The sequence below is a fragment of the Bombina bombina genome, chromosome 6 (assembly GCF_027579735.1).
Source record: "Bombina bombina isolate aBomBom1 chromosome 6, aBomBom1.pri, whole genome shotgun sequence".
NCBI classification, from domain to species: Eukaryota; Metazoa; Chordata; class Amphibia; order Anura; family Bombinatoridae; genus Bombina; species Bombina bombina.
In genome coordinates this window covers 464,453,543-464,478,978 of record NC_069504.1, presented here as the reverse complement: position 1 = coordinate 464,478,978, position 25,436 = coordinate 464,453,543, and the positions used below count along the sequence as shown (strand labels likewise).

The 25,436-nt window shown below is 36.5% G+C and overlaps 1 protein-coding gene across 1 annotated transcript in view; it reads right to left on the bottom strand.

Annotated features, from left to right (window-relative positions):
• The window catches only part of COL23A1 (collagen type XXIII alpha 1 chain), a 267,708-nt gene that overhangs the window by 88,543 nt on the left and 153,729 nt on the right, over positions 1–25,436 (bottom strand). Inside the window, exons 5-12 of the mRNA XM_053717243.1 lie at positions 22,790–22,870; positions 22,368–22,475; positions 21,055–21,090; positions 19,754–19,780; positions 18,430–18,456; positions 17,450–17,494; positions 10,273–10,326; positions 972–1,016 (exon numbers count right to left, since the gene is read on the bottom strand). Of these exons, the coding sequence (XP_053573218.1) occupies positions 972–1,016; positions 10,273–10,326; positions 17,450–17,494; positions 18,430–18,456; positions 19,754–19,780; positions 21,055–21,090; positions 22,368–22,475; positions 22,790–22,870 (423 nt within the window). The remainder of the gene's footprint in view (positions 1–971; positions 1,017–10,272; positions 10,327–17,449; positions 17,495–18,429; positions 18,457–19,753; positions 19,781–21,054; positions 21,091–22,367; positions 22,476–22,789; positions 22,871–25,436) is intronic.

The window sequence follows — 25,436 nt, the reverse complement described above, 5'->3', positions numbered from 1 at the left end:
TATCCCTTTAAGGAACAGCTGTTTAAAAAAACAAAACAAAACAAAAACAACTGGTATTAAACCAAAAAAAATAACTTTAATGTCCCTTTTGAAGAACAGCAGGTAAGAATGAAGGGAGATGTGGGTTTGTAAGGAACTGCACTGGTAGGAGAGGAGGAACAGACTCATGATATACTCTAGTGGATGCTTTCTAAGATCAAGGTTCTATACAGTAACTGCACAAATTCTGTGTATAAATCTTCACTTCTGGTTAGTTGCAAATGGGTTGATAGCTTTGACATCATTTCTTATCTCGGATAATTCCTTCCAAATTTTTCAACGTTTTTTGTTCAATCATGAATCCTCTCAAAACATTTTTGAAAACCATGTTTACACTTAGAGAGCCATGCAATTCAAATTCTCTGCAAAACTGTATACATTTAATCAATTAACATCATCTGTGTGACAGTAGCGTAGGGCACAGCATCTGGATTCTATTCATCTATAACCACAATTTCAAAGAATACAGATAAGCGCATCCATACATTTATAACTATGCTAATTGATTTCATGTGTGGAGCTAATGTCAAAATAATCTGGTGTAGATTGTGGATTATGCCAAACATGTGCACATTTTAAAAATCTTCCCACCATTTACTTGCCTCTAATTTATTAGCAGTATGTTTTGCATATGGATTAATGTAGGTTCCAACATCTATCTTCACTCACATAAAAGCAAATCTTGCATTGTTTTCAGAACATTACAGTACAGTACAATTCTGCAAAGGTGTGCCAGGCACACACATTAAACATCACATAAATGATTGTGTTATTATTACAAAAATTGTAAATACTTGAAAAATATATGACTCTGAAAGAGCTACGCCAACATATTAACTCAGCAACCTATGCATTATGCATGTCCTGCATATGTCATTTACTCACATATGAATAGTAATGCATTAGCGTTAGCCATGTAAGGATATTCTTACCATCGGTCCCATAATTCCTTCCACTCCATTTTCCCCTTGTTCACCCTGCATGAATACAGACATGCGATAACTGATAATATAAACACAGCAGCAGGTGCAGTGGCACCAGACCACAAGTACAAGGGTACCATTGCATATACACTGTATATATATACCTGTATAAATATATATTGTGGGCAAAGTCCGATATTGGGTAGTCCATGCTTGAATTACCCAAGCCGCTGTGGGTAAAGCCAAATGTAAGATCATAATTCCCCTCATACTGATCGAGTCACTGCATCAAACATATATACGATGCACTGTAATTCACACATCTTCACTATATTTTTTGCCTCCGCCTCTGGGAAAATCCCTCCTTGTAAACCTCATTCCCCAAGGTTCACTTGGGGTGGATGCCAGAGGATCAACAGGGAAAAAATAAAAAACAAATAGTGTAGATGGGGGAATTACAGTACATTGGTCTTTACCCACAGCTCAATTAGCGCTGCAAAATCTGTTGGGGCTCTACAAATAACCGATAATAATAATAATAATTACAATACATCAGGCTTTACCCACAGCCGCTTGGGTAATCCTAGCATTAACATATATACATACAAATATATACATATATATATATATATATATATAGAGAGAGAGAGACTGAGAGAGAAAGAGAAAGAGAGAGAGAGAGAGAGAGAGAGAGAGAGAGAGAGAGAGAGAGAGAGAGAGAGAGAGAGAGAGAGAGTCAAAATCATTATACATAGAAGCATGTATGTTATTTCTATTGCTTATTATTGAGTTACCTTTGGGGGGCACAAAAAAAAACTATTGCACCCGGTCCCTCTGTTGAGTAGGTCCGTTACTGTATGTGTATATATATATATATATATATATATATATATATATATATATATATATATATATATATATATATATATATATATATATATATATATATATATATATATATATATATATATATATATATATATATATATATATATATATATATATATATATATATATCTCAAAGTCCCAGAGTATCTGCACTCCCACTTCACATCCAGTCAACTACCAGGGTGCTAAGTTATAAAACATTTACATCACAAAACAGAACTGTACTTACTGGATTTGTGAAAAAAATATACGCCTAGATTACGAGTTTTGCGGTAACAGGGGTGCGGTGCTAACTTGCATGTGATTCTCACCGCTCACTTCCCTGCAGCGCTGATATTACAGGTTTTTACAAACCCGGCGTTAAAAGGCAAGAAGTGAGCGTAGAGCAAAATTGAGCTCCACACTTCACTCCAATACCAGCGCTTCTTAAGTCAGCAGTGAGCTGGTTTTACGTGCTCGTGCACGATTTCCCCATAGACATCAATGGGGAGAGCTGGCTGAGAAAAACTCTAACACCTGCAATAAAGCAGCGTAAAACTCCGTAACGCAACCCCATTGATTCCTATGGGGAAACTAAATTTATGATTACAACTAACACCCTAACATGAACCCCAAGTCTAAACACCCCTAAAATTACACTTATTAACCCCTAATCTGCCGCTCCGGACATCACCGCCACCTACATTATACTTATTAACCCCTAATCTGCTGCCCCCAACATTGCGGACACCTACATTATACTTATTAACCCCTAATCTGCCGTTCCCAATGTCGCCGCAACCTACCTACATTTATTAACCCCTAATCTGCCGCCCCCAACGTCGCCATCACTATTCTAAATTTATTAACTCCTAAACCTAAGTCTAACCTTAACCCTAACACCCCTAATTTAAATATAATTAAAATAAATCTAAATAAAATTCCTATCATTACCTAAATAATTCCTATTTAAAACTAAATACTTACCTATAAAAAAAAACCTAAGATAGCTACAATATAACTAGTAGTTACATTGTAGCTATCTTAGGTTTTATTTTTATTTTACAGGCAAGTTTGTATTTATTTTAAGTAGGTAAAATAGTTACTAAATAGTTATTAACTATTTACTAATTACCTAGCTAAAATAAATACAAATTTTCCTGTAAAATAAAACCTAACCTAAGTTACACTAACACCTAACACTACACTACAATTAAATAACTTATATAAATTAAATACAATTAAATAAATTAAATACAATTAAATAAATTAAATACAATTAGCTAAATTAAAAAACAAACAAACACTAAATTACAGAAAATAAAAAACAAATTACAAGATATTTAAACTAATTACACCTAATCTAAGAGCCCTATCAAAATAAAAAAGCCCCCCCAAAATAAAAAAACTCTAGCCTAAATTAAACTATCAATAGACCTTAAAAGGGCCTTTTGCGGGGCATTGCCCCAAAGAAATCAGCTCTTTTACCTGTAAAAAAAAATACAAACACCCCCCCAACAGTGAAACCCACCACCCACACAACCAACCCCCCAAATAAAACCCTAACTAAAAAAACCTAAGCTTAAAAGGGCATTTAGCTCTATTGCAGCCCAAAGCCCTAACATAAAAATAAAACCCACCCAATACACCCTTAAAAAATCCTAACACTAACCCCCGAAGATTCACTTACCGGGAGAAGTCTTCATCCAAGCGGCAAGATGTCCTCAAGGAAGCCGGCAGAAGTGGTCCTCCAGACGGGCAGAAGTCTTCACCCAGACGACATCTTCTATCTTCATCCTTCCAACGCGGAACGGCTCCATCTTCAAGACATCTGGCGCGGAGCATCCTCTTCTTCCGATGTTTTCTTCCTAAATGAAGGTACCTTTAAGTGACGTCATCCAAGATGGCGTCCCTTAGATTCCGATTGGCTGATAGAATTCTATCAGCCAATCGGAATTAAGGTTGAAAAAATCCTATTGGCTGATTCAGCCAATAGAATGCAAACTCAATCCTATTGGCTGATTGGATCAGCCAATAGGATTTTTTCAACCTTAATTCCGATTGGCTGATAGAATTCTATCAGCAAATGGGAATCTAAGGGATGCCATCTTGGATGACGTCACTTAAAGGTACCTTCATTCAGCAAGAAGACGTCGGAAGAAGAGGATGCTCCGTGCCAGATATCTTGAAGATGGAGCCGCTCCGCGTCGGAAGGATGAAGATGGAAGATGGAAGATGCCGTCTGAGTGAAGGACCACTTCTGCCCGTCTGGAGGACCACTTCTGCCCGTCTGGAGGACCACTTCTACCGGCTTTGTTGAGGACATCTTGCCGCTTGGATGAAGACTTTTCCCGGTAAGTGAATCTTCAGGGGTTAGTGTTAGGATTTTTTTAAAGGTGTATTGGGTGGGTTTTATTTTTATGTTAGGACTTTGGGCAGCAATAGAGCTAAATGCCCTTTTAAGGGAAATGCCCATCCAAATGTCCTTTTCAGGGCAATGGGGAGCTTAGGTTTTTTTAGTTAGGGTTTTATTTGGGGGGTTGGTTGTGTGGGTGGTGGGTTTTACTATTGGGGGGGTTGTTTGTATTTTCTTTTTCAGGTAAAAGAGCTGATTTCTTTGGGGCAATGCCCCGCAAAAGACCCTTTTAAGGGCTATTGGTAGTTTAGTTTAGGCTAGGGTTTTTTTTATTTGGGGGGGGCATTTTTTATTTTGATAGGGCTCTTAGATTAGGTGTAATTAGTTTAAATATCTTGTAATTTGTTTTTTATTTTCTGTAATTTAGTGGGTTTTTTTGTAATTTAGCTAATTGTATTTAATGTATGTAAGTTATTTAATTGTAGTGTAGTGTTAGGTATTAGTGTAACTTAGGTTAGGTTTTATTTTACAGGTAAATTTGTATTTATTTTAGCTAGGTAGTTATTAAATAGTTAATAACTATTTAGTAACTATTCTACCTAGTTAAAATAAATACAAACTTGCCTGTAAAATAAAAATAAACCCTAAGCTAGATACAATGAAACTATTAGTTATATTGTAGCTAGCTTAGGGTTTATTTTATAGGTAAGTATTTAGTTTTAAATAGGAATTATTTAGGTAATGATAGGAATTTAATTTAGATTTATTTTAATTATATTTAAGTTAGGGGGGTTAGGGTTAGATTTAGGGGTTAATAAATATAGTATAGTGTTGGGGGCGGCAGATTAGGGGTTAATAAGCATAATGTAGGTGGCGGCGATGTTAGGGGCGGCAGATTAGGGGTTAATAATATTTAACTAGTGTTTGCGAGGCGGGAGTGCGGCGGTTTAGGGGTTAATATGTTTATTCTAGTGATGGCGATGTCCGGAGCAGCAGATTAGGGGTTAATTAATGTTATTTTAGTGTTTGCGATGCGGGAGAGCCTCGGTTTAGGGGTTAATAGGTAGTTTATGGGTGTTAGTGTACTTTTTAGCACTTTAGTTATGAGTTTTATGCTACAGCTTTGTAGCGTACAACTCATAACTACTGACTTTAAAATGCGTTAGGAATCTTGACGGGGTAGGGTGTACTGCTTACTTTTTGGCCTCCCAGGACAAACTCGTAATACCGCCGCTATGGAAGTCCCATAGAAAAAGCCTTTACGAAATTTACGTAAGTGGGTTTGCAGTAAGGCCAAAGACTCGTAATAGCAGTGGGCGTAAAAAAGCAGCGTTAGGACCTGTTAACGCTGCTTTTTCACCTTACCGCAAAACTCATAATCTAAAATTAATTACATACGGTATGTAAATAAATTTTCTTAATTTTTTTTGACACAACACACACACACATACATTATATATATATATATATATATATATATATATATATATATATATATATATATATATATATATATATATATATATATATATATATATATATATATATATATATATATATATATATATATATATATATATATATATATATATATATATATATATATATAGACAGCCACACTCACCACTTACAGCTCAAGTCAAAAAATTATATAAATGTCTGTAAAAGACATTCACAGGTCTCGCTTATCAAAAATAAAAAATACTTTATATTTTAAACAAGCATAAAAAACATGGTCAATGTTTTGGCTCAATGCACAGCCTTTGTCAGACAGTGTTTCCACCAAAAAAACAATTTACATCTATTTACTTTCTCAAGGTATTGTTTGTTAAGGAGAATACTTAGGTAGGTAGCGTGCAAGTGCCTGGGGAACTATAATGAGAGCAATTTGCCTGAATACTTTTGAGCACTAGGGGCGCGATCCGATATCGATCGCAGTTTGCGGCGCAAGCGAGGGAACCGGCGTCGCCCGCAGTTTCAGCTCGCAACTCGAGCCATCCCATATAGGTCGCCGTCAGATGCTAACGTGCCGTAAGTCTGACAAACCAGCGATGTCCAGAAATCTGCGTAAGTACAAATTTCTGGCGTCGCCAGTGACTTGCGCCACGTTAGAATCTGCCGGCGCCTATAAAACCTGACTAAAGTTTAAAACACCCGCACTGTCTAACACGCCTCCCTAACATAGCCCGCACTGTCTAACACGCCTCCCTAACATAGCCCGCACTGTCTAACCCTCTATCCGCTATCCCTCCTCACTAGCCTAACAATAAAAATGCTATTAACCCCTAAACCGCCGCTCCCGTACCCCGCCGCAACCTAATAAAGTTATTAACCCCTAAACCGCCGCTCCCGTACCCCGCCGCCAGCTATATTATATCTATAACCCCCTAAAGTGAGCCCCTAACACCGCCGCCATCTATATTAAAATTATTAACCCCTAATGTAAGCCCCTTACACCGCCGCCATCTCTATTAAAATGATTAACCCCTAATTTAATCTACCTACCCCGCCGCCAGCTATATTATCTATATTAACCCTAAGTATATTATAGTTAATATAGTTATTACATTATATATATTAACTATATTAACCCTAATTATATTAGGGTTAATATAGTTAATATAGTTACTATAGTATTTATATTAACTATATTAACTCTATCTAACCCTAACACCCCTAACTAAATTTATATTAAATTAATCTAATTAATTTATAAACTAAAATATTCCTATTTAAATCTAAATACTTACCTATAAAATAAACCCTAAGATAGCTACAATATAATTAATAATTACATTATAGCTATGTTAGGGTTAATATTTATTTTACAGGTAAATAGTTAATTATTTTAACTAGGTATAATAGATATTAAATAGTTATTAACTATTTAATATCTACCTAGTTAAAATAATTACCCAATTACCTGTAAAATAAATCCTAACCTAAGTTACAAATACACCTACACTATCAATAAATTTAATAAACTACAAACATCTATCTAAAAATACAATTAAATTAACTAAACTAAATTACAAAAAAAAACAAACACTAAATTACAAAAAATAAAAAAAAGATTACAAGATTTTTAAGCTAATTACACCTATTCTAAGCCCCCTAATAAAATAATAAACCCCCAAAATAACAAAAATTCCCTGCCCTATTCTAAATTAAACAAATTTCAAAGCTCTTTACCTTACCAGCCCTTAAAAGGGCCTTTTGTGGGGCATGCCCCAAAGAATTCAGCTCTTTTGCATTCAACAAATACAATCCCCCCCCCCATTACAACCCACCACCCACATACCCCTATTCTAAACCCACCCAAACCCCCCTTAAAAAATCCTAACACTACCCCCCTGAAGATCTCCCTACCTTGTCTTCACCACACCGGGCCGAACTCCTGATCCGATCCGGGCGATGTCGTCCTCCAAGCGGCAAAGAAGAATTCGTCCTCCGGCGACGTCGTCCTCCCAGCGGCAGCAAAGTCTTCATTCTTCCGGCGGCATCTTCAATCTTCTTTCTTCGCTCCGCCGCCGCGGAGCAACCATCCCGGCCGACTGCTAAACTTGGAATGAGGTACCTTTAAATGACGTCATCCAAGATGGCGTCCGCCGAATTCCGATTGGCTGATAGGATTCTATCAGCCAATTGGAATTAAGTTAAAAAAATCTGATTGGCTGATTGAATCAGCCAATCAGATTCAAGTTCAATCCGATTGGCTGATCCAATCAGCCAATCAGATTGAGCTCGCATTCTATTGGCTGATCGGAACAGCCAATAGAATGCGAGCTCAATCTGATTGGCTGATTGGATCAGCCAATCGGATTGAACTTGAATCTGATTGGCTGATTCAATCAGCCAATCAGATTTTTTTAACTTAATTCCGATTGGCTGATAGAATCCTATCAGCCAATCGGAATTCGGCGGACGCCATCTTGGATGACGTCATTTAAAGGTACCTCATTCCAAGTTTAGCAGTCGGCCGGGATGGATGCTCCACGGCGGCGGAGCGAAGAAAGAAGATTGAAGATGCCGCCGGAAGAATGAAGACTTTGCTGCCGCTTGGAGGAAGACTTCGCCGGAGGAAGAATTCTTCTTTGCCGCTTGGAGGATGACATCGCCGGAGGAAGATTTCTTCTTTGCCGCTTGGAGGACGACATCGCCCGGATCGGATCAGGAGTTCGGCCCGGTGTGGTGAAGACAAGGTAGGGAGATCTTCAGGGGGGTAGTGTTCGGATTTTTTAAGGGGGGTTGGGGTGGGTTTAGAATAGGGGTATGTGGGTGGTGGGTTGTAATGGGGGGGGGATTGTATTTGTTGAATGCAAAAGAGCTGAATTCTTTGGGGCATGCCCCACAAAAGGCCCTTTTAAGGGCTGGTAAGGTAAAGAGCTTTGAAATTTGTTTAATTTAGAATAGGGCAGGGAATTTTTGTTATTTTGGGGGTTTATTATTTTATTAGGGGGCTTAGAATAGGTGTAATTAGCTTAAAAATCTTGTAATCTTTTTTTTATTTTTTGTAATTTAGTGTTTGTTTTTTTTTGTAATTTAGTTTAGTTAATTTAATTGTATTTTTAGATAGATGTTTGTAGTTTATTAAATTTATTGATAGTGTAGGTGTATTTGTAACTTAGGTTAGGATTTATTTTACAGGTAATTGGGTAATTATTTTAACTAGGTAGATATTGAATAGTTAATAACTATTTAATATCTATTATACCTAGTTAAAATAATTAACTATTTACCTGTAAAATAAATATTAACCCTAACATAGCTATAATGTAATTATTAATTATATTGTAGCTATCTTAGGGTTTATTTTATAGGTAAGTATTTAGATTTAAATAGGAATATTTTAGTTTATAAATTAATTAGATTAATTTAATATAAATTTAGTTAGGGGTGTTAGGGTTAGATAGAGTTAATATAGTTAATATAAATACTATAGTAACTATATTAACTATATTAACCCTAATATAATTAGGGTTAATATAGTTAATATATATAATGTAATAACTATATTAACTATAATATACTTAGGGTTAATATAGATAACATAGCTGGCGGCGGGGTAGGTAGATTAAATTAGGGGTTAATCATTTTTATATAGGTGGCGGCGGTGTAAGGGGTCAGATTACGGGATAGATAAGGTAGATGGCGGCGGTTTTAGGGGCTCACTAGATGGGGGTTAGTTTATGTAGATGGCGGCGGGGTCCGGGAGCGGCGTTTTAGGGGGTAATAACTTTATTAGGGATTTCGGGGGGGGGGGGATCGCGGTTGACAGGGAGATATACATTGCGCATGCGTTAGGTGTTAGGTTTATTTTAGCAGATCGCGGTTGACAGGGAGATAGACATTGCGCATGCGTTAGGTGTTAGGTTTATTTTAGCAGCTAATTTAGGGAGTTACGGGGCTCCAATAGTCAGCGTAAGGCTTCTTACGGCTGCTTTTTGTGGCGAGGTGAAAATGGAGTAAGTTTTCTCCATTTTCGCCACGTAAGTCCTTACGCTGCATATTGGATACCAAACTGCGCGGGTTTGGTATACCTGCCTATGGCCCAAAAAACTGCGGGCGACGGCAGAAATATACGCGCGTAACTTCTAGCTTACGCCGTATATAGGATACCAAATCCGCGCAATTATTGGCGTCGCCGGCTTTTGCGGGCGACGCTTTATATCGGATCGACCCCTAGATGGTTGCAGTGTCTGCACAATGTGTAACATTGTTAATTCATTTTAGCAAAACTGCTGAAATATAGAGCTCCAGACATGCACACTCTTGTGCCTACCTATCTGATTTTCAACAAAGGATATCAAGATAACCAAGTATAATCTGATAGTAGAAATACATTGGATTTTTGTACACCCTGTCTGAATTATGCAAGAAAAAAATAGTATTTCATGTTCCTTTAAGGAAGTATTTCAAGTTTGCATGAATCCATTTAGAAAAACATGACCAGCCAATTGGATTGCCCTCTAGCGATGATAGTGCCCCATAGCGCTAACAATTTTGTGCTCCACTTGTAATCTAGGTCTATAGAAAGAATAACTAGACATATATTACATAATCTGTGCAAAGTGTCACACATTTTACCTTTTGCCCTGGAAAGCCATCTGTTCCATTTTCACCCTTGAGCCCTGGCTCACCCTGTAAATATATGCACATTACAATAGTTAACTTCTAATAAATGGTGAAATTATGGAATGATGGTGAACAAATGCATGATAAGTTGTTGTAATACAGCTAAGTTTTCCATTTTTACATCACATATAAAGTAATATGAAACCTAAACAATATTTTGTGTTTCAGACAGAGCATTCATTTAATAAAAAGTTTCCTATTCACCTCTAGTATCAAATTTGCTTTGTTCCCATGGTATTCTTTGTTGAAGTTAAGTAGGTGTCTAAAGCACTACATTGCAGGAAATAGTGCAGCCATTTAATGCTCTTGCAAATGGATAGCATTTTTGCAAAACTGCTGCCATTTAGTGCTCCAGACACGTGCATGCTCCTAAGCTTACACCGATGCTTTTCAACAAAAGACACCATGAGAAGTAAATTAATAGAAGTAAATTAGAAATTGCATGATCTATCAGAATCATGAAAGAAAATGTTTTGGTTCAATTCCCTTTTAATTGTTGAGAATGTTTTGCATAAACCTTCATAATAAAGGCACAATGTTAAAACAACTTCTGGATTGCTAAATACAGTGTTGTCCTGCTGAAAACGATACGCACAGGTCTGCCTGCATAGAGAGCTTTCCAATAACCATGGTTCTAAACATTTTAGTCATTTTGTTTAAATTAAAACTAATAGAGCAAAATAATTTGTGTACTTCTAACACTAAGTGGTTGATTAGGACAACGCCTTGAAAACATATATGTGTTAGAGGTACACACCATTTAAAGCCTGGCAATAAAGTGCTGGTTTATAATGGATCATGCATTAAAAAAATAACAGGCTGAGGAGCATGCATGTGTCTCAAGTACTCTTTGTATAACATTGTTACAAACATTGCTGCAAAGACTGTGCAATTTAGTTCTTAAGACAAATGCATGCTCCTCAGCCTACCTAGGTATCCTGGAATGGAAAGAAGCTAAGTTTCAGTCTCAATGCAAACTTCAGTGATTGTTATTGCTGTGTGCAGTGGAGCACTCCATTGAGTAATTCCATCACACGCTAATGTGCACTGGTATTACAAGTTGAGCGCAATGGGAACACAACCTTGATAACGTTTATTAGCATTCAACTACACAGATATCTATGCTGAAGGTACATTAAGGTCTTTTTACTCTCTCTCTCTTTCTTGTTTTAAGCCTCCCATATTGTAATTAAAATTATATAATTGAATCATGTCACAATCTAACAAAACAACAATATGAGTTGACTTTTCAATACGTTTGTATTTGTATATATATATATATGCATTCACAAGTGAATTGTTGAATTTAATGGGTTAACGCAGATTACTCAGGTGTGCCTATTAACCTCCATCCAATGAGAGTATGAGTGAGGGGTTTTTAAGTTGCCATTATACATGTGTTTTTATGGCTATGAGTACGGATTTTACCGAAACGCGTCAGCCAGTTCGTTAGGCACAGGGATATGCTTATCCCATGTATTTTAGTATGTTTATTAATAAAAGTTAAATTTTACTTTTAATACTTTACGGAATCCTGGCAATTCTTTCCTTTAAAACAGAACCTCCCGTTCACATTGCTAGGAAGCATTGCACTCATGAGAGCGCGCTTCCATAGGTTCCAAAGGGAGCCTCGTTCTCATTCCGTGAGACACAGCATGAGAACCTAGTGCAGTGAAGGGGGTAAGTAGCTCAGCGATGGGCAGCATTTTTAAATATATATATGACTATATACATATATATTTATGTGTTAACCCCTTAACGACACACGTCGTACAGGGTACGTCTTACACAAACTGGTCTTTAAAGACCAGCGACGTACCCTGTACATTGTTAGGGTTTTAAAGTGCCTGGAAGTGATCCTGATCGCTTCCAGACACTTTCAAGGTATTGCCGTGATGCCTCGATATTGCCATAGCAGGGAAGTGGGTGGGCTGCCTATCGTTGGCTGGACTTCTGGATCAGAGCGCGCAAATGATTGGAGGTGGAGGTAGCGGGAGGGAGAGAGGTGGACTCAGGGAGGTGGAGGGAGGAAGAGGGTGGGAAATAAATTCTAAAGGGATTTGGGAGGGTAGGGGGTTGGGGGAAGCTACACTACAGAAAAGTAAGGGTTTCAACAAATGGGCAATTTGTTTTGAGCAAACTGGGTACTGGAAGACAGCTGCCAGTACCCAAGATAGTAGAGAATAGGTAGAGTGGGGAGTTAGAGAGCTGTATGGGGGGGATCAGGGGGGATCAGGGAGGTTGGGGGCTAAGGGGGGATCCATCACTGCTGAATTTAATATATATATATATATATATATATATATATATATATATATATATATATATATATATAAAAAATAATTTAAAAAAATCCTTTTATTTTAGTGCTGGCAGACTTTCTGCCAGTACCTAAGATGGCGGTGACAATTGGGAGGTGGGGGAGAGAAGAGAGCTGTTTGAGGGGGGTCAGGAAGGGATCAGGGGGTGGGATTTGTCAGGTGGGAGGCTGATCTCTACACTAAAGCTAAAATTAACCCTACAAGCTACCTACGAGCTACTTAATTAACCCCTTCACTGCTGGGCATAATACAAGTGTGGTGACAGTGGCATTTAGTGGACTTCTAATTACCAAAATGCAATGCCAAAGCCATATATGTCTGCTATTTCTGAAGAAAGGGGATCCCAGAGAAGCATTTACGACCATTTGTGCCATAATTGCACAAGCTGTTTGTAAATAATTTCAGTGAGAAACCTAAAGTTTGTGAAAAAGTTCATTTTTTTTTTATTTGATCGCATTTGGCGGTGAAATGATGGCATGAAATATACCAAAATGGGCCTAGATCAATACTTTGGGTTGTCTACTAAAAAAATATATACATGTAAAGGGATATTCAGGGATTCCTGACAGATATCAGTGTTACAATGTAACTATCGCTAATTTTGAAGAAAAAAAAATGGTTTGGAAATAGCAAAGTGCTACTTGTATTTATTTCCCTATAACTTGCAAAAAAAGCAAACAACATGTAAACATTGGGTATTTCTAAACTCAGGACAAAATTTAGAAACTATTTAGCATGGTTGTTTTATGGTGGTTGTAGATGTGTAACAGATTTTGGGGGTTAATGTTAGAAAAAGTGTATTTTTTCCATTTTTTCATCATATTTTATATATTTTTTTACAGTAAATTATAAGATATGATGAAAATAATTGTATGTTTAAAAAGTCAATTTAATGGCGAGAAAAACGGTATATAATATGTGTGGGTACAGTAAATGAGTAAGAGGAAAATTACAGCTAAACATAAACACCGCAGAAATGTAAAAATAGCCCTGGTCCTTAAGGGTAAGACAATTAAAAAATGGCCTTGTCCTTAAGGGGTTAATATGTGTATATGCACATATTTATATACTCCAGACCTTGTGAGTACTGTATTTTCTCAGATATATTTCGTTCTGTGGTTACTGGAGAGGAATTTAAAATTTCATCCTGCCTGAACTGAACATCCTCCTATGTTATATACCTCATTACATGCATTGAGTGTCACCTTCAATACACTGGTCTTACGACAAATGACGTAAATACCAGAATTCGCAACCACTTGTCAACTATCAAAATAGGAAAAGCTTCTACACCTCTGGTTAAACATTTTAAAAATGTTCACCATAAAAGCAATAATACATTTAGGTGGCAAGCCATTGAGTTTGTCAAGTCTCCACCAAGGGGAGGGGACAGAGATAAGGTTTTGGGAAAATGTAAAATGTTCTGGATATGTAGACTACAGACCAGGGTACCTAAGGGACTCAACTCAGAGTATGACCTGATCAATTATTGGAAATGACTGCTTGGATATGTATGGTGCAGGATCATTCTCTCAGCTGGGCCCAAGCCCTATCAGTCAAGACGTAAGCTTTACCTATTCCATCCGATTTTATTCTAGAACTATTTTATTCTAGAACAATTTACTATTGCATGTAGTGCATAGCTTTCAATGATTAGGTACATACCAGCTTTGATTAGACAACATTCAGGTTTTTACATATTGTCTATGTATATTACTTCTGCACGTTACACACTTACAGTATATATGTATGTTTTGGATAATCTTTCTTTATACGTGTGTGCATTATATATGCATATATATCTATATCTTTTGAATTGCATATCCTGTACTGATCATTGAAATCTGCTTTCTATCTATGCAGTCTGTATTTTGCAGACACAACACTTAATCTTGTTTATAGTATTATGATCCTTTTGTTCTCTATTCATATGTATAATACCATTTACTACATCCTTTTGTCAAAAAGTAGTTTGATATTAAGATATATATAATATAGACTTTCCTATGGTATGGTGTTTTGGAATTTCACATATGAATAGTAAGATATTCCATTCTTCTCTATTCTGACCATTTCTGTACTGCCTAAATACCAGTGCTTAAATGCGCTTTTTTCTGATAATATGAATCCCTCCAGGTCTGGATCCATACTCCTACATTTATGTAGGTAGTTGACATTGCTTCTAATTGAAGTTTTGATGTCCGTAGCTAGAGTGCCCTTTAAATCATAAGGAGATCTAGCTTTGGAGATGGTATCAGATAATTTTGGAATTTTGTATTTTTGAAATTTGAGCTATATACCTTTAATTAATTTATTGTATTTATTTTATTTTGTCTCCGTTGCATTTAACCCTACCAATGTATTGATGCGGTTATATATTGACTGCTGGTACATCCATCAGCACCTTAGGGTTTATGCACATCTATTTTCTTTAAAAATGAGCATAAGAATTATGCATCAGATAATTATATATTTATCTTAGCTTGCATACATGTTCACCCTATCATTACTGTGTTTTAATCAGTATACATTGCGGTATATATACGCAAGACAATATTCAATACATTTTTTATACAACATTAATCTGTTCAGGTAGTGTTTTGGTATACATAGAGTTAATTATATTCACTCTTGTTTTGACACACAGGTATTGGTTGCATGAGCAACCAGTGAGTATTAACCCCTTAATGACCACAATGTACCCTGTATGTCACTGGTCATTAAGGGTTTTTTCAGGACATAATAGCACATGTCTAGCAGGAACACGCTATCAATGCCCTCCCTCCAGCAGGCTTTGTGGAATAGAGCAGTCTCAACGCTGGTGGCAAGACCATGCTATAAAACAATCAAGTCCCAAAAAAAGGCCAGTGACATACAGGGTACGTCGCTGGTCCTTAAGGGGTTAAGATTTGCTTTTAAATACGTATCACAGGTGTACTAATTTAGTTATGATTATGGCAACCTAGCCGAAACATGTCAGCTCACAGTACACTAGTGCTGTTTTAACCTGAGTGATTGTTGGACCCCCATGGTATTTTTATCCGTTTGGATTACAAAAACGCCTTTGTTTTTTACTTTGCCATTGGATTTCCTTTTCGCTATTGCTATATAAGCATATATATTTAATGGGAACACACAGTTCTCCCTAGACCGCAATGTAAAGGCACTTTTCAGTGCAGTTTTTTTCCTAACACCCCACACCTACCACACATTTAATCCCATATAACTGCTTTTTGCGGTTATTTTATTAAAAAATAAAGATACTACTATCTTTATTTTTTAATAAAATACACACCACTCTATTGGGGCAAATTTATCAAATTAACCAGAGATTTGATAATTGCTTCTGTGAGCTCCCGCAAACGGGCAATAAATTAGGGCTCCACTTGTAATTTAGCCCTATATGTAGTAACTTTTCCAGTAAACTTTTTAACATCTGCAAATGAACATGCATGACTGAGCGACCTGAAGAGATACTTCTAAGGTTAATAACCTCTGTTAACATGTACTCCTATGATGTTATCAACTGTGTTAGTCAAGGATTTCTTATATAATTTAAAAATAATCAAAGTCACTGGTTTTTCCTAGATACTACACAGATACACAAAGGAAACAATAAAATCTAAGATGACACATTAGATGTGCAGAAAATGATCTCACTCAGTGATCTCATGGCTATAACACCTGTCCTTTTAGCAGAAACTGGTCACTCTGCTCTGCTAGTTACAGAGCTCACTGCAGAAAAGTGAATTATTGTACATGGGAAGAAACTGGAGGATATTTCTGCCTTTCATCAAATTGTCTTAATGGCTGGACTAGGTTCACTGAGGATAAAAATCAGTAAGCATGGAAAAAACCTCTACAAATCCACGTATTCAATCAAATTTATGTCTCTGCAATTTAATCAATAGTCTCCATGAACCGCATTGGTAATTGGAGAGGTTTTTAGATTAGTGATTCTATCTTGACTATAAAGAAAACAGTAATTAAGTATCCCTTTCTGCAGTCTTAATACTATCTAGGCTGAAGTAGTAGTCAAGATAGTCCCAGTACTCAGGTGGAGGTGGTATAAACATGTTTCATCTTGCTTATTAACATCTGTGCCATAACTCAGTACAGCTTATTAGTGGTTAGTATGTAATTATGTATGCACCTGTTTGTGTTTAAAGGGACATTCCAATGCAAAAACTGCATGGTCTAATGCAGTGTTTCCCAACTCCAGTCCTCATGACCCTTAATAGGCCAGATATTCATTATTTCTTAACTAGAGCACAGGCGACATAATTAGCTGGTGTGTGAGCTGAATTTTTCACCTGTGCTCTAGTCTAGAGCCCATAATGGATATCTGGCCTGTTAAGGGTCCTGAGCACTGGGTTTGGGATAGACTGGTCCAAGCCAATGAGCTAATCAGCAGTCACACATCTCTACAAATCATTGCCTGTGTTCAGCTGAGTAGCTGCAGTGCTTGAAGCTTTAACCCATTTTTGAGGGTAAACACATAAAGCTGGAGCCTTAAAAGAATAGTCTACAAGATTAAACTTTCATGATTCAGAAAGAGCATGCAATTTTAAGCAACTTTCTAATTTACTCCTGTTATCAAATTTTCTTCGTTCTCTTGGTATCTTTATTTGAATGTAAGCTGTAAAACAGACAGTTGCTTAACTGCTCTATCTGAATCATGAAAGTTTAAGTTTGACTATGCCTTTAATAGTGCAAAAACTACATTTTAAATGTCAGAGGTAAAATAGAAGGTGCTGTATGTTTAGGCCATATGTGAATTACAAGTAGCAGACTGAATGCTGATGTACCTTTGGCCCTTGGGGACCTAGTTCTCCTTGGATACCATCTTCACCCTAAAAATTGTAATTAAAAATTAGATCTTCTTTGTATAATGTTTCAAAGTATCTTATACCTTATATTCTGTTGTATCTAATGATATAGCATTAATATTAGCTCTGCACATGCCAATTATTAAAAAAAAATATTTTTCCATAACCAGTAAACAATTAAATATTTTCTAATATACTTATTTAAAATGCAAACTTGCAATTACACTTTCAATAGATGATCAGATTTAAAGGACACTATGCTTTAAAAAAATTCTATCCTGCGTATTAAAGAGCTCAATATGTGTATAAACATGTTAGAATAATTTTGCAAGCATAAAGGTTAAATTAAAGCTCTTTTGAGTTTGATACTATTTGAAAGTACAAGTTTGTGCAATAGTAGTCTGTGGGATTGAAGCTTACTGGCTGGTAAGCAAACCTCCCGCAACTCTATTGGCTTACAATGACGCACCCCACAAGCATAGAAACAAGGGGGCATATTTATCAGGCTTCAGGCTCGCCGGAAACAGAAGTTATGAAGCAGCGGTCTAAAGGCCGCTGCTCCAAAACTTGTCCACCTGCTCTGAGGCGGCGGACAGAAATCAACCCGATCGAATATGATTGGGTTGATTGACACCCCCTGCTAGCGGCCGATTGGCTGCGAATCTGCAGGGAGCGGCATTGCACCAACAGTTCCCAAGAACTGCTGGTGCAATGATAAATGCCGACAGCGTATGCTGTCAGCATTTATCGATGTGCAGCGGACATGATACGCTACTACTCGCACATTAATATACACCATAGTGTTTTTTTTCTCAGTACATGAACATGCACTGCAGCTAAAAAAAAAAGCTATATGTTAAAATATGGAAAAAATGAATTTAATGTTAATTGAAATACAGAAGGCAAAAACTGTCCACACTGTAAAAACTGTGGGTTGTTAAATGAAAGAGATAACTTGCCTGCTTCCCAGTGCTTCCAGGCTCTCCCTAAAATAATAAATACATTTAAAATAGGTAAACATGCATGTTGATTTTGTATATGGTATATAGAACAGACTTCTAATTACCATAAATAGAAACATATGATAATAAACTAAGTAGCAAATAAAATAACAGAAAACTAACACTTTGTGAAGAATAAAGCAGCATTTCTTTTAATCTGAATCAACTAAAGATTGGTCTGATACCATTTAATCCCTTAAATGGCAGTTTGATTTAGCCCTCTTTCGCACTCAGCAGATTAAAGAGACATCAAACAATTTCTAATTACAAATCTGTTCTGGTGTTTTGCAACAGATCATATCAGCCTAGTGTGAAATTTTTAGAACAGATAACCCCCTTGCTTGCTGCAATTGTATTTCATTGGCTAAACTGATCTACCACTTGAATTATTTGGAGCCAATCTGCACTTGTTCCTGGTTTAAAGGGACAGTCAACCATAGAATTGTTATTGTTTTAAAAGATAGAAAATCCCTTTATTACTCATTCTCCAGTTTTGCATAACCAACACAGTTATATTAATATACTTTTTACCTTTGTGATTACCTTGTATCTAGGAACCTTCTTCCAGCCCCCTGATCACATGACTGTGACGGTTTATTATCTATTGTCTTAAATTTAGCATTGTTTTGTGCAAGATCTTAAATAACCCCCTGTGCCTGAACACAGTGTTATCTATATAGCCCACGTGTACTTTCTGTTTCTTTGTGTTGAAAAGAGATTTAAAAAGAATGTGATAAAAGGCAGCCCTCAAAGGCTTAGAAATTAGCATATGAGCCTACCTATGTTTAGAATAGGTAAGAGAAAAAAGCAAATTTGATGATAAAAGTAAATTGGAAAGTCAATTAAAATTAAAAGTCCTATCTGAATAATGAAAGTTTAATTTATACTTGACTGTCCCTTTAAGCAAGGTGTTGTTGTTTTGCAGTGGAGTATATCAGCCCTTCACCACTGCTAAGGCCAATTAGGGACAGATATGTAGCAGGACATATGAAATCTGCAATGTGCAGTTCTGTTTCTCATTATAAGAAAACCCAGAATTCCCGATTTAAATTATATAAAAAGAGCAGAAAATAAATTAGAAAGGTATACTGCAAACATTTAAACACAATTAAATATTTTTATTACAAGATGTTTTGCGCCCCTTTAAAGACAAACTTACAAAGATATGTCCCTTTTTCCAGGGCATGCCAGTGTTCAGACATGTTGAATACAATAAAAGAAAATTAAGTTTTCTATGGTAGTGATAACATAAGATAGCAGCAGCAGTGCCATTAGAAATTACCTTTATCCCAGGCGGTCCTCTAGGGCCCTGTTAAACACAAAGCATTAAAGTGACTGTACTACTAGGCACGATTAAGAATAAACATTGAGAGGAACAATAGCTCCTTTTATGAGATAAATAAATAAAACTTGCTTTATGGAATAATTTAAAATACAAACAGAGCAGAAAGTCACAGTTATATTAACATGAACAAATAAAATAAGTCCATATTGCAATGTTCTCTGACAAAGTCATGCTTAATAGGAGTCCCCATTTTTCCTGGAACAATCATGACTTTGCCCATGTGTCTTGTTGTATAATAGTCCCGGGAGTTTGTCCAACATTATAAATATCTACCCTGAAGTGTAGAGTTGGCATGGATGCCAGTGACTGTGGGACTCATGACATGAATTCTTTGTAGGTCTCATGTATTTATGTGTTTGCATATTGTGGTACCAGAGTCTCCTGCACTTTATAATAGAACAACAATAAAATAATAGATCTAATCTGAGGAACTTCTAGCTGTATTGTAAATATAATGCAGTTTACAGATTAGCCACTGCTGTCTGGTGTTTGATACTACAAAGACATTGCTTTAACCACACACCACTGGGAGCAGCTCAGAGGATACCTACTGCCGGAAAGGTTTTCATCAACAGCTGGGAGCACACGAGAGTGGATTTACTCATCATATGCACTTCTTATACCTCATACTGTTGAGGATACTTAGGTGAGTAGAATCCAGAAAGGGATTTGGTGTATGTTGTATAGCACTGTGGTTACTAAACCTACTGCATTATATGGCACTCTGTGTACTTATTTCATAAAACCTTAGTAAAAGCAAAAAATATAATAGATGATTCCTGAGTATTATTTGTAGTCAATGCGATTTTATCTATCATCATCTATTTTATAACTAAATCAATTTGTGTTCTTTCACTAACTATGAATGATTGATAAAGTAATGAAAACATTTTAATGTTTGTTGTATTCTGCATTTTCAGTAATTTTACTGAGAGCTGAAGGAGGAGTGGGTATTATCTAACACTGGGCCCATTGGTCTAAAGCTTTCCGCTCAGGTCAGGTGAGATGATCTAATGCAAAATAATATGTCTACATTGTGTAAATTAGGACATTTTGTCTTTTAAAAAAATGTTTAACAGATAAAGCAATAAAAGCAGAAATCTGTGGCCACGTATGAAAATGAGTTATTAAAACAAAATATAATTCTCTATAATTACAGATGATGGTTTCACACTTGAAATATAGACTAAAAGACACACAATTATTGTTATTAAGTTATGTTATTAGTAGTTACTTACCATCATTCCATTTTCCCCTGGTTGTCCTTGCAAACCCTGAGAAAAAAGTACATTTATTTAATAGAATAAATACTACCCATGGTAAGATGTGGGGACTTTTGTAGATCATTTCTGTGATTTATTTAGTGGTGAACATAATATGTCACCACTATGTTTGTATTATTCTGTTGGTACCACTGCTGTATCCTCTTTGATTAATGGTTTAGATTTGCTTTGTTTGAAGTCATTGCAAACCCCATAGGACCATAGATTTGTGGTCCATGCTATCTCATCTGCCTATTCTGTTACAGGAAGCCTTAAAATGATATATTAATATAAAATTATATATATATATATATATATATATATATATATATATATATATATATATATATATATATATATATATATATATATATATATATATATATATATATATATATATATATATAAAACCTCTGCAATATACTTTCATTATTTATTTTGTCCCCTTTTTCTGTAATTCCATACTGAAATTGTGAGGCTTTTCAGTTCCTGTTAGAAATGGAAGTGCAGGGCACTGTTATATTCCACACAGCCATTGGCTGCACACTCTAGTGACCTATTTATAACTGTCTCTAATTGGCCACAGCAGAGAAAGTAACCTAAGTTAGAACATAGCAGCTTCCATTGTTTTATAGACACTGAAACTTTACACTTATTTTGTCAATATTTAAACAGCTAATGAAACTTAAAAAAAAAATAGATTTACATTTTATTCTCAGACTAATCTTTTCTTTGAATGCATCATTCTACCTAACATTTATTTAGTTCAGCCTAGCAGCAGATTTTAGTTCATTGTATGTAAAGCTGATTCAGGAAGACCCTTTAAAAAGTGCTGGACCCACTCTCACACCTCCCACTGGAAAGCTAATTCCTTAATCTTTGTGTTTTAATCATTGTGATCCCCTTGAACACTTTAGAATGTAAGCCTATGGGCCCAGCTGTTTACAGATCGCTTCATAAGAGCCGACTACAACAGTGAAACTCTCGGCAGGGCCCTCTACCCACTTGACCCCTACAAAAGCTATCCTGTACACCGACTATGTTTACAGCGCTGCGGAATCTGTTGGCGCTCTACAAATACCTGATAATAATAATAATAATAATTATATATATATATATATATATATATATATATATATATATATATATATATATATATATATATACACACACACACACACACACACATACATACACATATAAAGAAATGTTGTGAAAATAATTTAATTTCAAAACCATTATGTTCTCATTTACACATCTTAGTTCATTAATTCAAGTGTTTTTCTTACAGGTACACCAGGTGATCCTTTTGGCCCATCCTTGCCTGTATCCCCAGGTGGTCCTCTGGCCCCCGGAGCCCCTGGTGGTCCAGGAGGTCCAGCTTGACCTTGGTCACCCTATGTTCATACAGAGAAAAAAACAAAATAAGTTAATAAGATTTATTATTCTCCTAGATCATCATGTTTGCTACTGGTTACATTTCATTTTTAGGTGAATGAGTGGTGTAATCTTATTCTACATGGCAAATTAGTTTTATTTTATTTTTATTTTTCCAGCCGACATATATATGGTACGTACACATAACATTTTCAATTAAATATGCTATTTAACAACAAGTTTGTAGAACATAGGTATCAGAAAACTTAATACAGGAACAAGAAATAAAAGCATGAAAGGCAAGCAATAAAAGGAAGAAAATGAGGCAAACTACCTTAATGATTCGCCGGTTAAGAACATTCTGGTCTTTAGAAAGAAATCCATGATTGAGATGGTTGAGACGAGGAAAAACCATCTAGTCAAGGAAGTGAAGCAAGAAAAGATAGAAGCCCACAGGGATTAAAAGCTAGAACTGAAACATTAGTTGAAGGAAAGATAATGCATAAAACAGATAATGTTAAAGATAAAGAAGACTCAAGTAATATATCTAGACTACACTTCAAATAATGGCTCACATGATTTTTTGTGAGATGTGTACTAGGAAAACACATTGGCCATCAACACTAAGTAGTAGCTACTAGAACCAGGGTGCTCTCCTGTGAAGCCCTGAGTGTCCTTACAACTGTACATGTAACCAGGGTGTTCTCCTGTTAAGCCCTCAGTGTCCTTACAACTGTACATGTAGCCAGGGTGTTCTCCTGTTAAGCCATGAGTGTCCTTACAACTGTACATGTAGCCAGGGTGTTCTCCTGTTAAGCCCTCAGTGTCCTTACAACTGTACATGTAACCAGGGTGTTCTCCTGTAAAGCCCTCAGTGTCCTTACAACTGTACATGTAACCAGGGTGTTCTCCTGTTAAGCCCTGAGTGTCCTTACAACTGTACATGTAACCAGGGTGTTCTCCCGTTAAGCCCTGAGTGTCCTTACAAATGTACATGTAGCCAGGGTGTTCTCCTGTTAAGCCCTGAGTGTCCTTACAAATGAACATGTAACCAGGGTGTTCTCCTGTTAAGCCCTGAGTGTCCTTACAACTGTACATGTAACCAGGGTGTTCTCCTGTTAAGCCCTCAGTGTCCTTACAACTGTACATGTAACCAGGGTGTTCTCCTGTTAAGCCCTGAGTGTCCTTACAACTGTACATGTAACCAGGGTGTTCTCCTGTTAAGCCCTGAGTGTCCTTACAACTGTATATGTAACCAGGGTGTTCTCCTGTTAAGCCCTGAGTGTCCTTACAACTGTACATGTAACCAGGGTGTTCTCCTGTTAAGCCCTCAGTGTCCTTACAACTGTACATGTAACCAGGGTGTTCTCCTGTTAAGCCCTGAGTGTCCTTACAACTGTACATGTAACCAGGGTGTTCTCCTGTTAAGCCCTCAGTGTCCTTACAAATGTACATGTAACCAGGGTGTTCTCCTGTTAAGCCCTGAGTGTCCTTACAACTGTACATGTAACCAGGATGTTCTCCTGTTAAGCCCTGAGTGTCCTTACAACTGTACATGTAACCAGGATGTTCTTCTGTTAAGCCCTCAGTGTCCTTACAACTGTACATGTAACCAGGATGTTCTTCTGTTAAGCCCTCAGTGTCCTTACAACTGTACATGTAACCAGGATGTTCTTCTGTTAAGCCCTCAGTGTCCTTACAACTGTACATGTAACCAGGGTGTTCTCCTGTTAAGCCCTCAGTGTCCTTACAACTGTACATGTAACCAGGGTGTTCTCCTGTTAAGCCCTGAGTGTCCTTACAACTGTACATGTAACCAGGGTGTTCTCCTGTTAAGCCCTGAGTGTCCTTACAACTGTACATGTAACCAGGGTGTTCTCCTGTTAAGCCCTGAGTGTCCTTACAACTGTACATGTAACCAGGGTGTTCTCCTGTTAAGCCCTGAGTGTCCTTACAACTGTGCATGTAACCAGGGTGTTCTCCTGTTAAGCCCTCAGTGTCCTTACAACTGTACATGTAACCAGGGTGTTCTCCTGTTAAGCCCTCAGTGTCCTTACAACTGTACATGTACAGTTAAACTAGCAAACCAGCATGATTTGCAGCATTTTGAAAACCTGTGTTTCAGAATTTGCTTTTTGGCTTTTCTACAGAGGGTGGAACAAGGGTATTACATCTTGTTTTGCCCCTCCCTGATTATTTGGTAACCCAGCAATACATAATACCACAATAGCAATATCCCAGCAAGAGGTATAATGTAAAATATATATATATATCAGTAAATAACTCAACTTGATGCTATCTTGGGTATAATTAATTTGCTTGTGATTGATCTCAGAAAGCAAAAACAAAGTTCTCTTTAGTACTAAAATCAAGCAAAGTATTAGAACGGTATACAGTTTTAGACAGCAGATGTCTCTGCTTCTCTGAAACACTGGTCCACTGGCTTTTTAAATAAAGCATTTTTTTTTCTCTGGCTGGGGCCTCTGAAACAGTAGACTAGAACAAGTCTGCCGAGATTTTGATACATAAACTGCTGATTTGTACTATAAGAATGCTAATATTAGAAACATTACAAAAATAGTCATATGTAGTAAATTTTGGAGAGTCTGGTATTTCATATAATTTGTGAAAAAAAGCCTCACATTAATCCCTCAAAGACTTAGTTGCCAAGTGAATGCTGCATAACCTACCAAAAGTAACCAGTTCTTAAAAGGTCTAGATAATTTGCTTTAACGAGGATATATGGGGCTGCTGAACTATATTATCTAGAAAAGTCATTATTTGTACATAGAAATATATAACTGATTTTTAACTGTGAAATTTAATCCCATGTAAAATTGTTTCACTAAAACTAGTGTTTTTATGAACTAATCTGTCAAGTAAATTTTCACACACTTTGATGAATTAACCCCCGCAAGAAGAAGTGATTAGTTTCTCAAATAGCATAAAATATTCCCAACAAAGTTAGGCATAACATTATA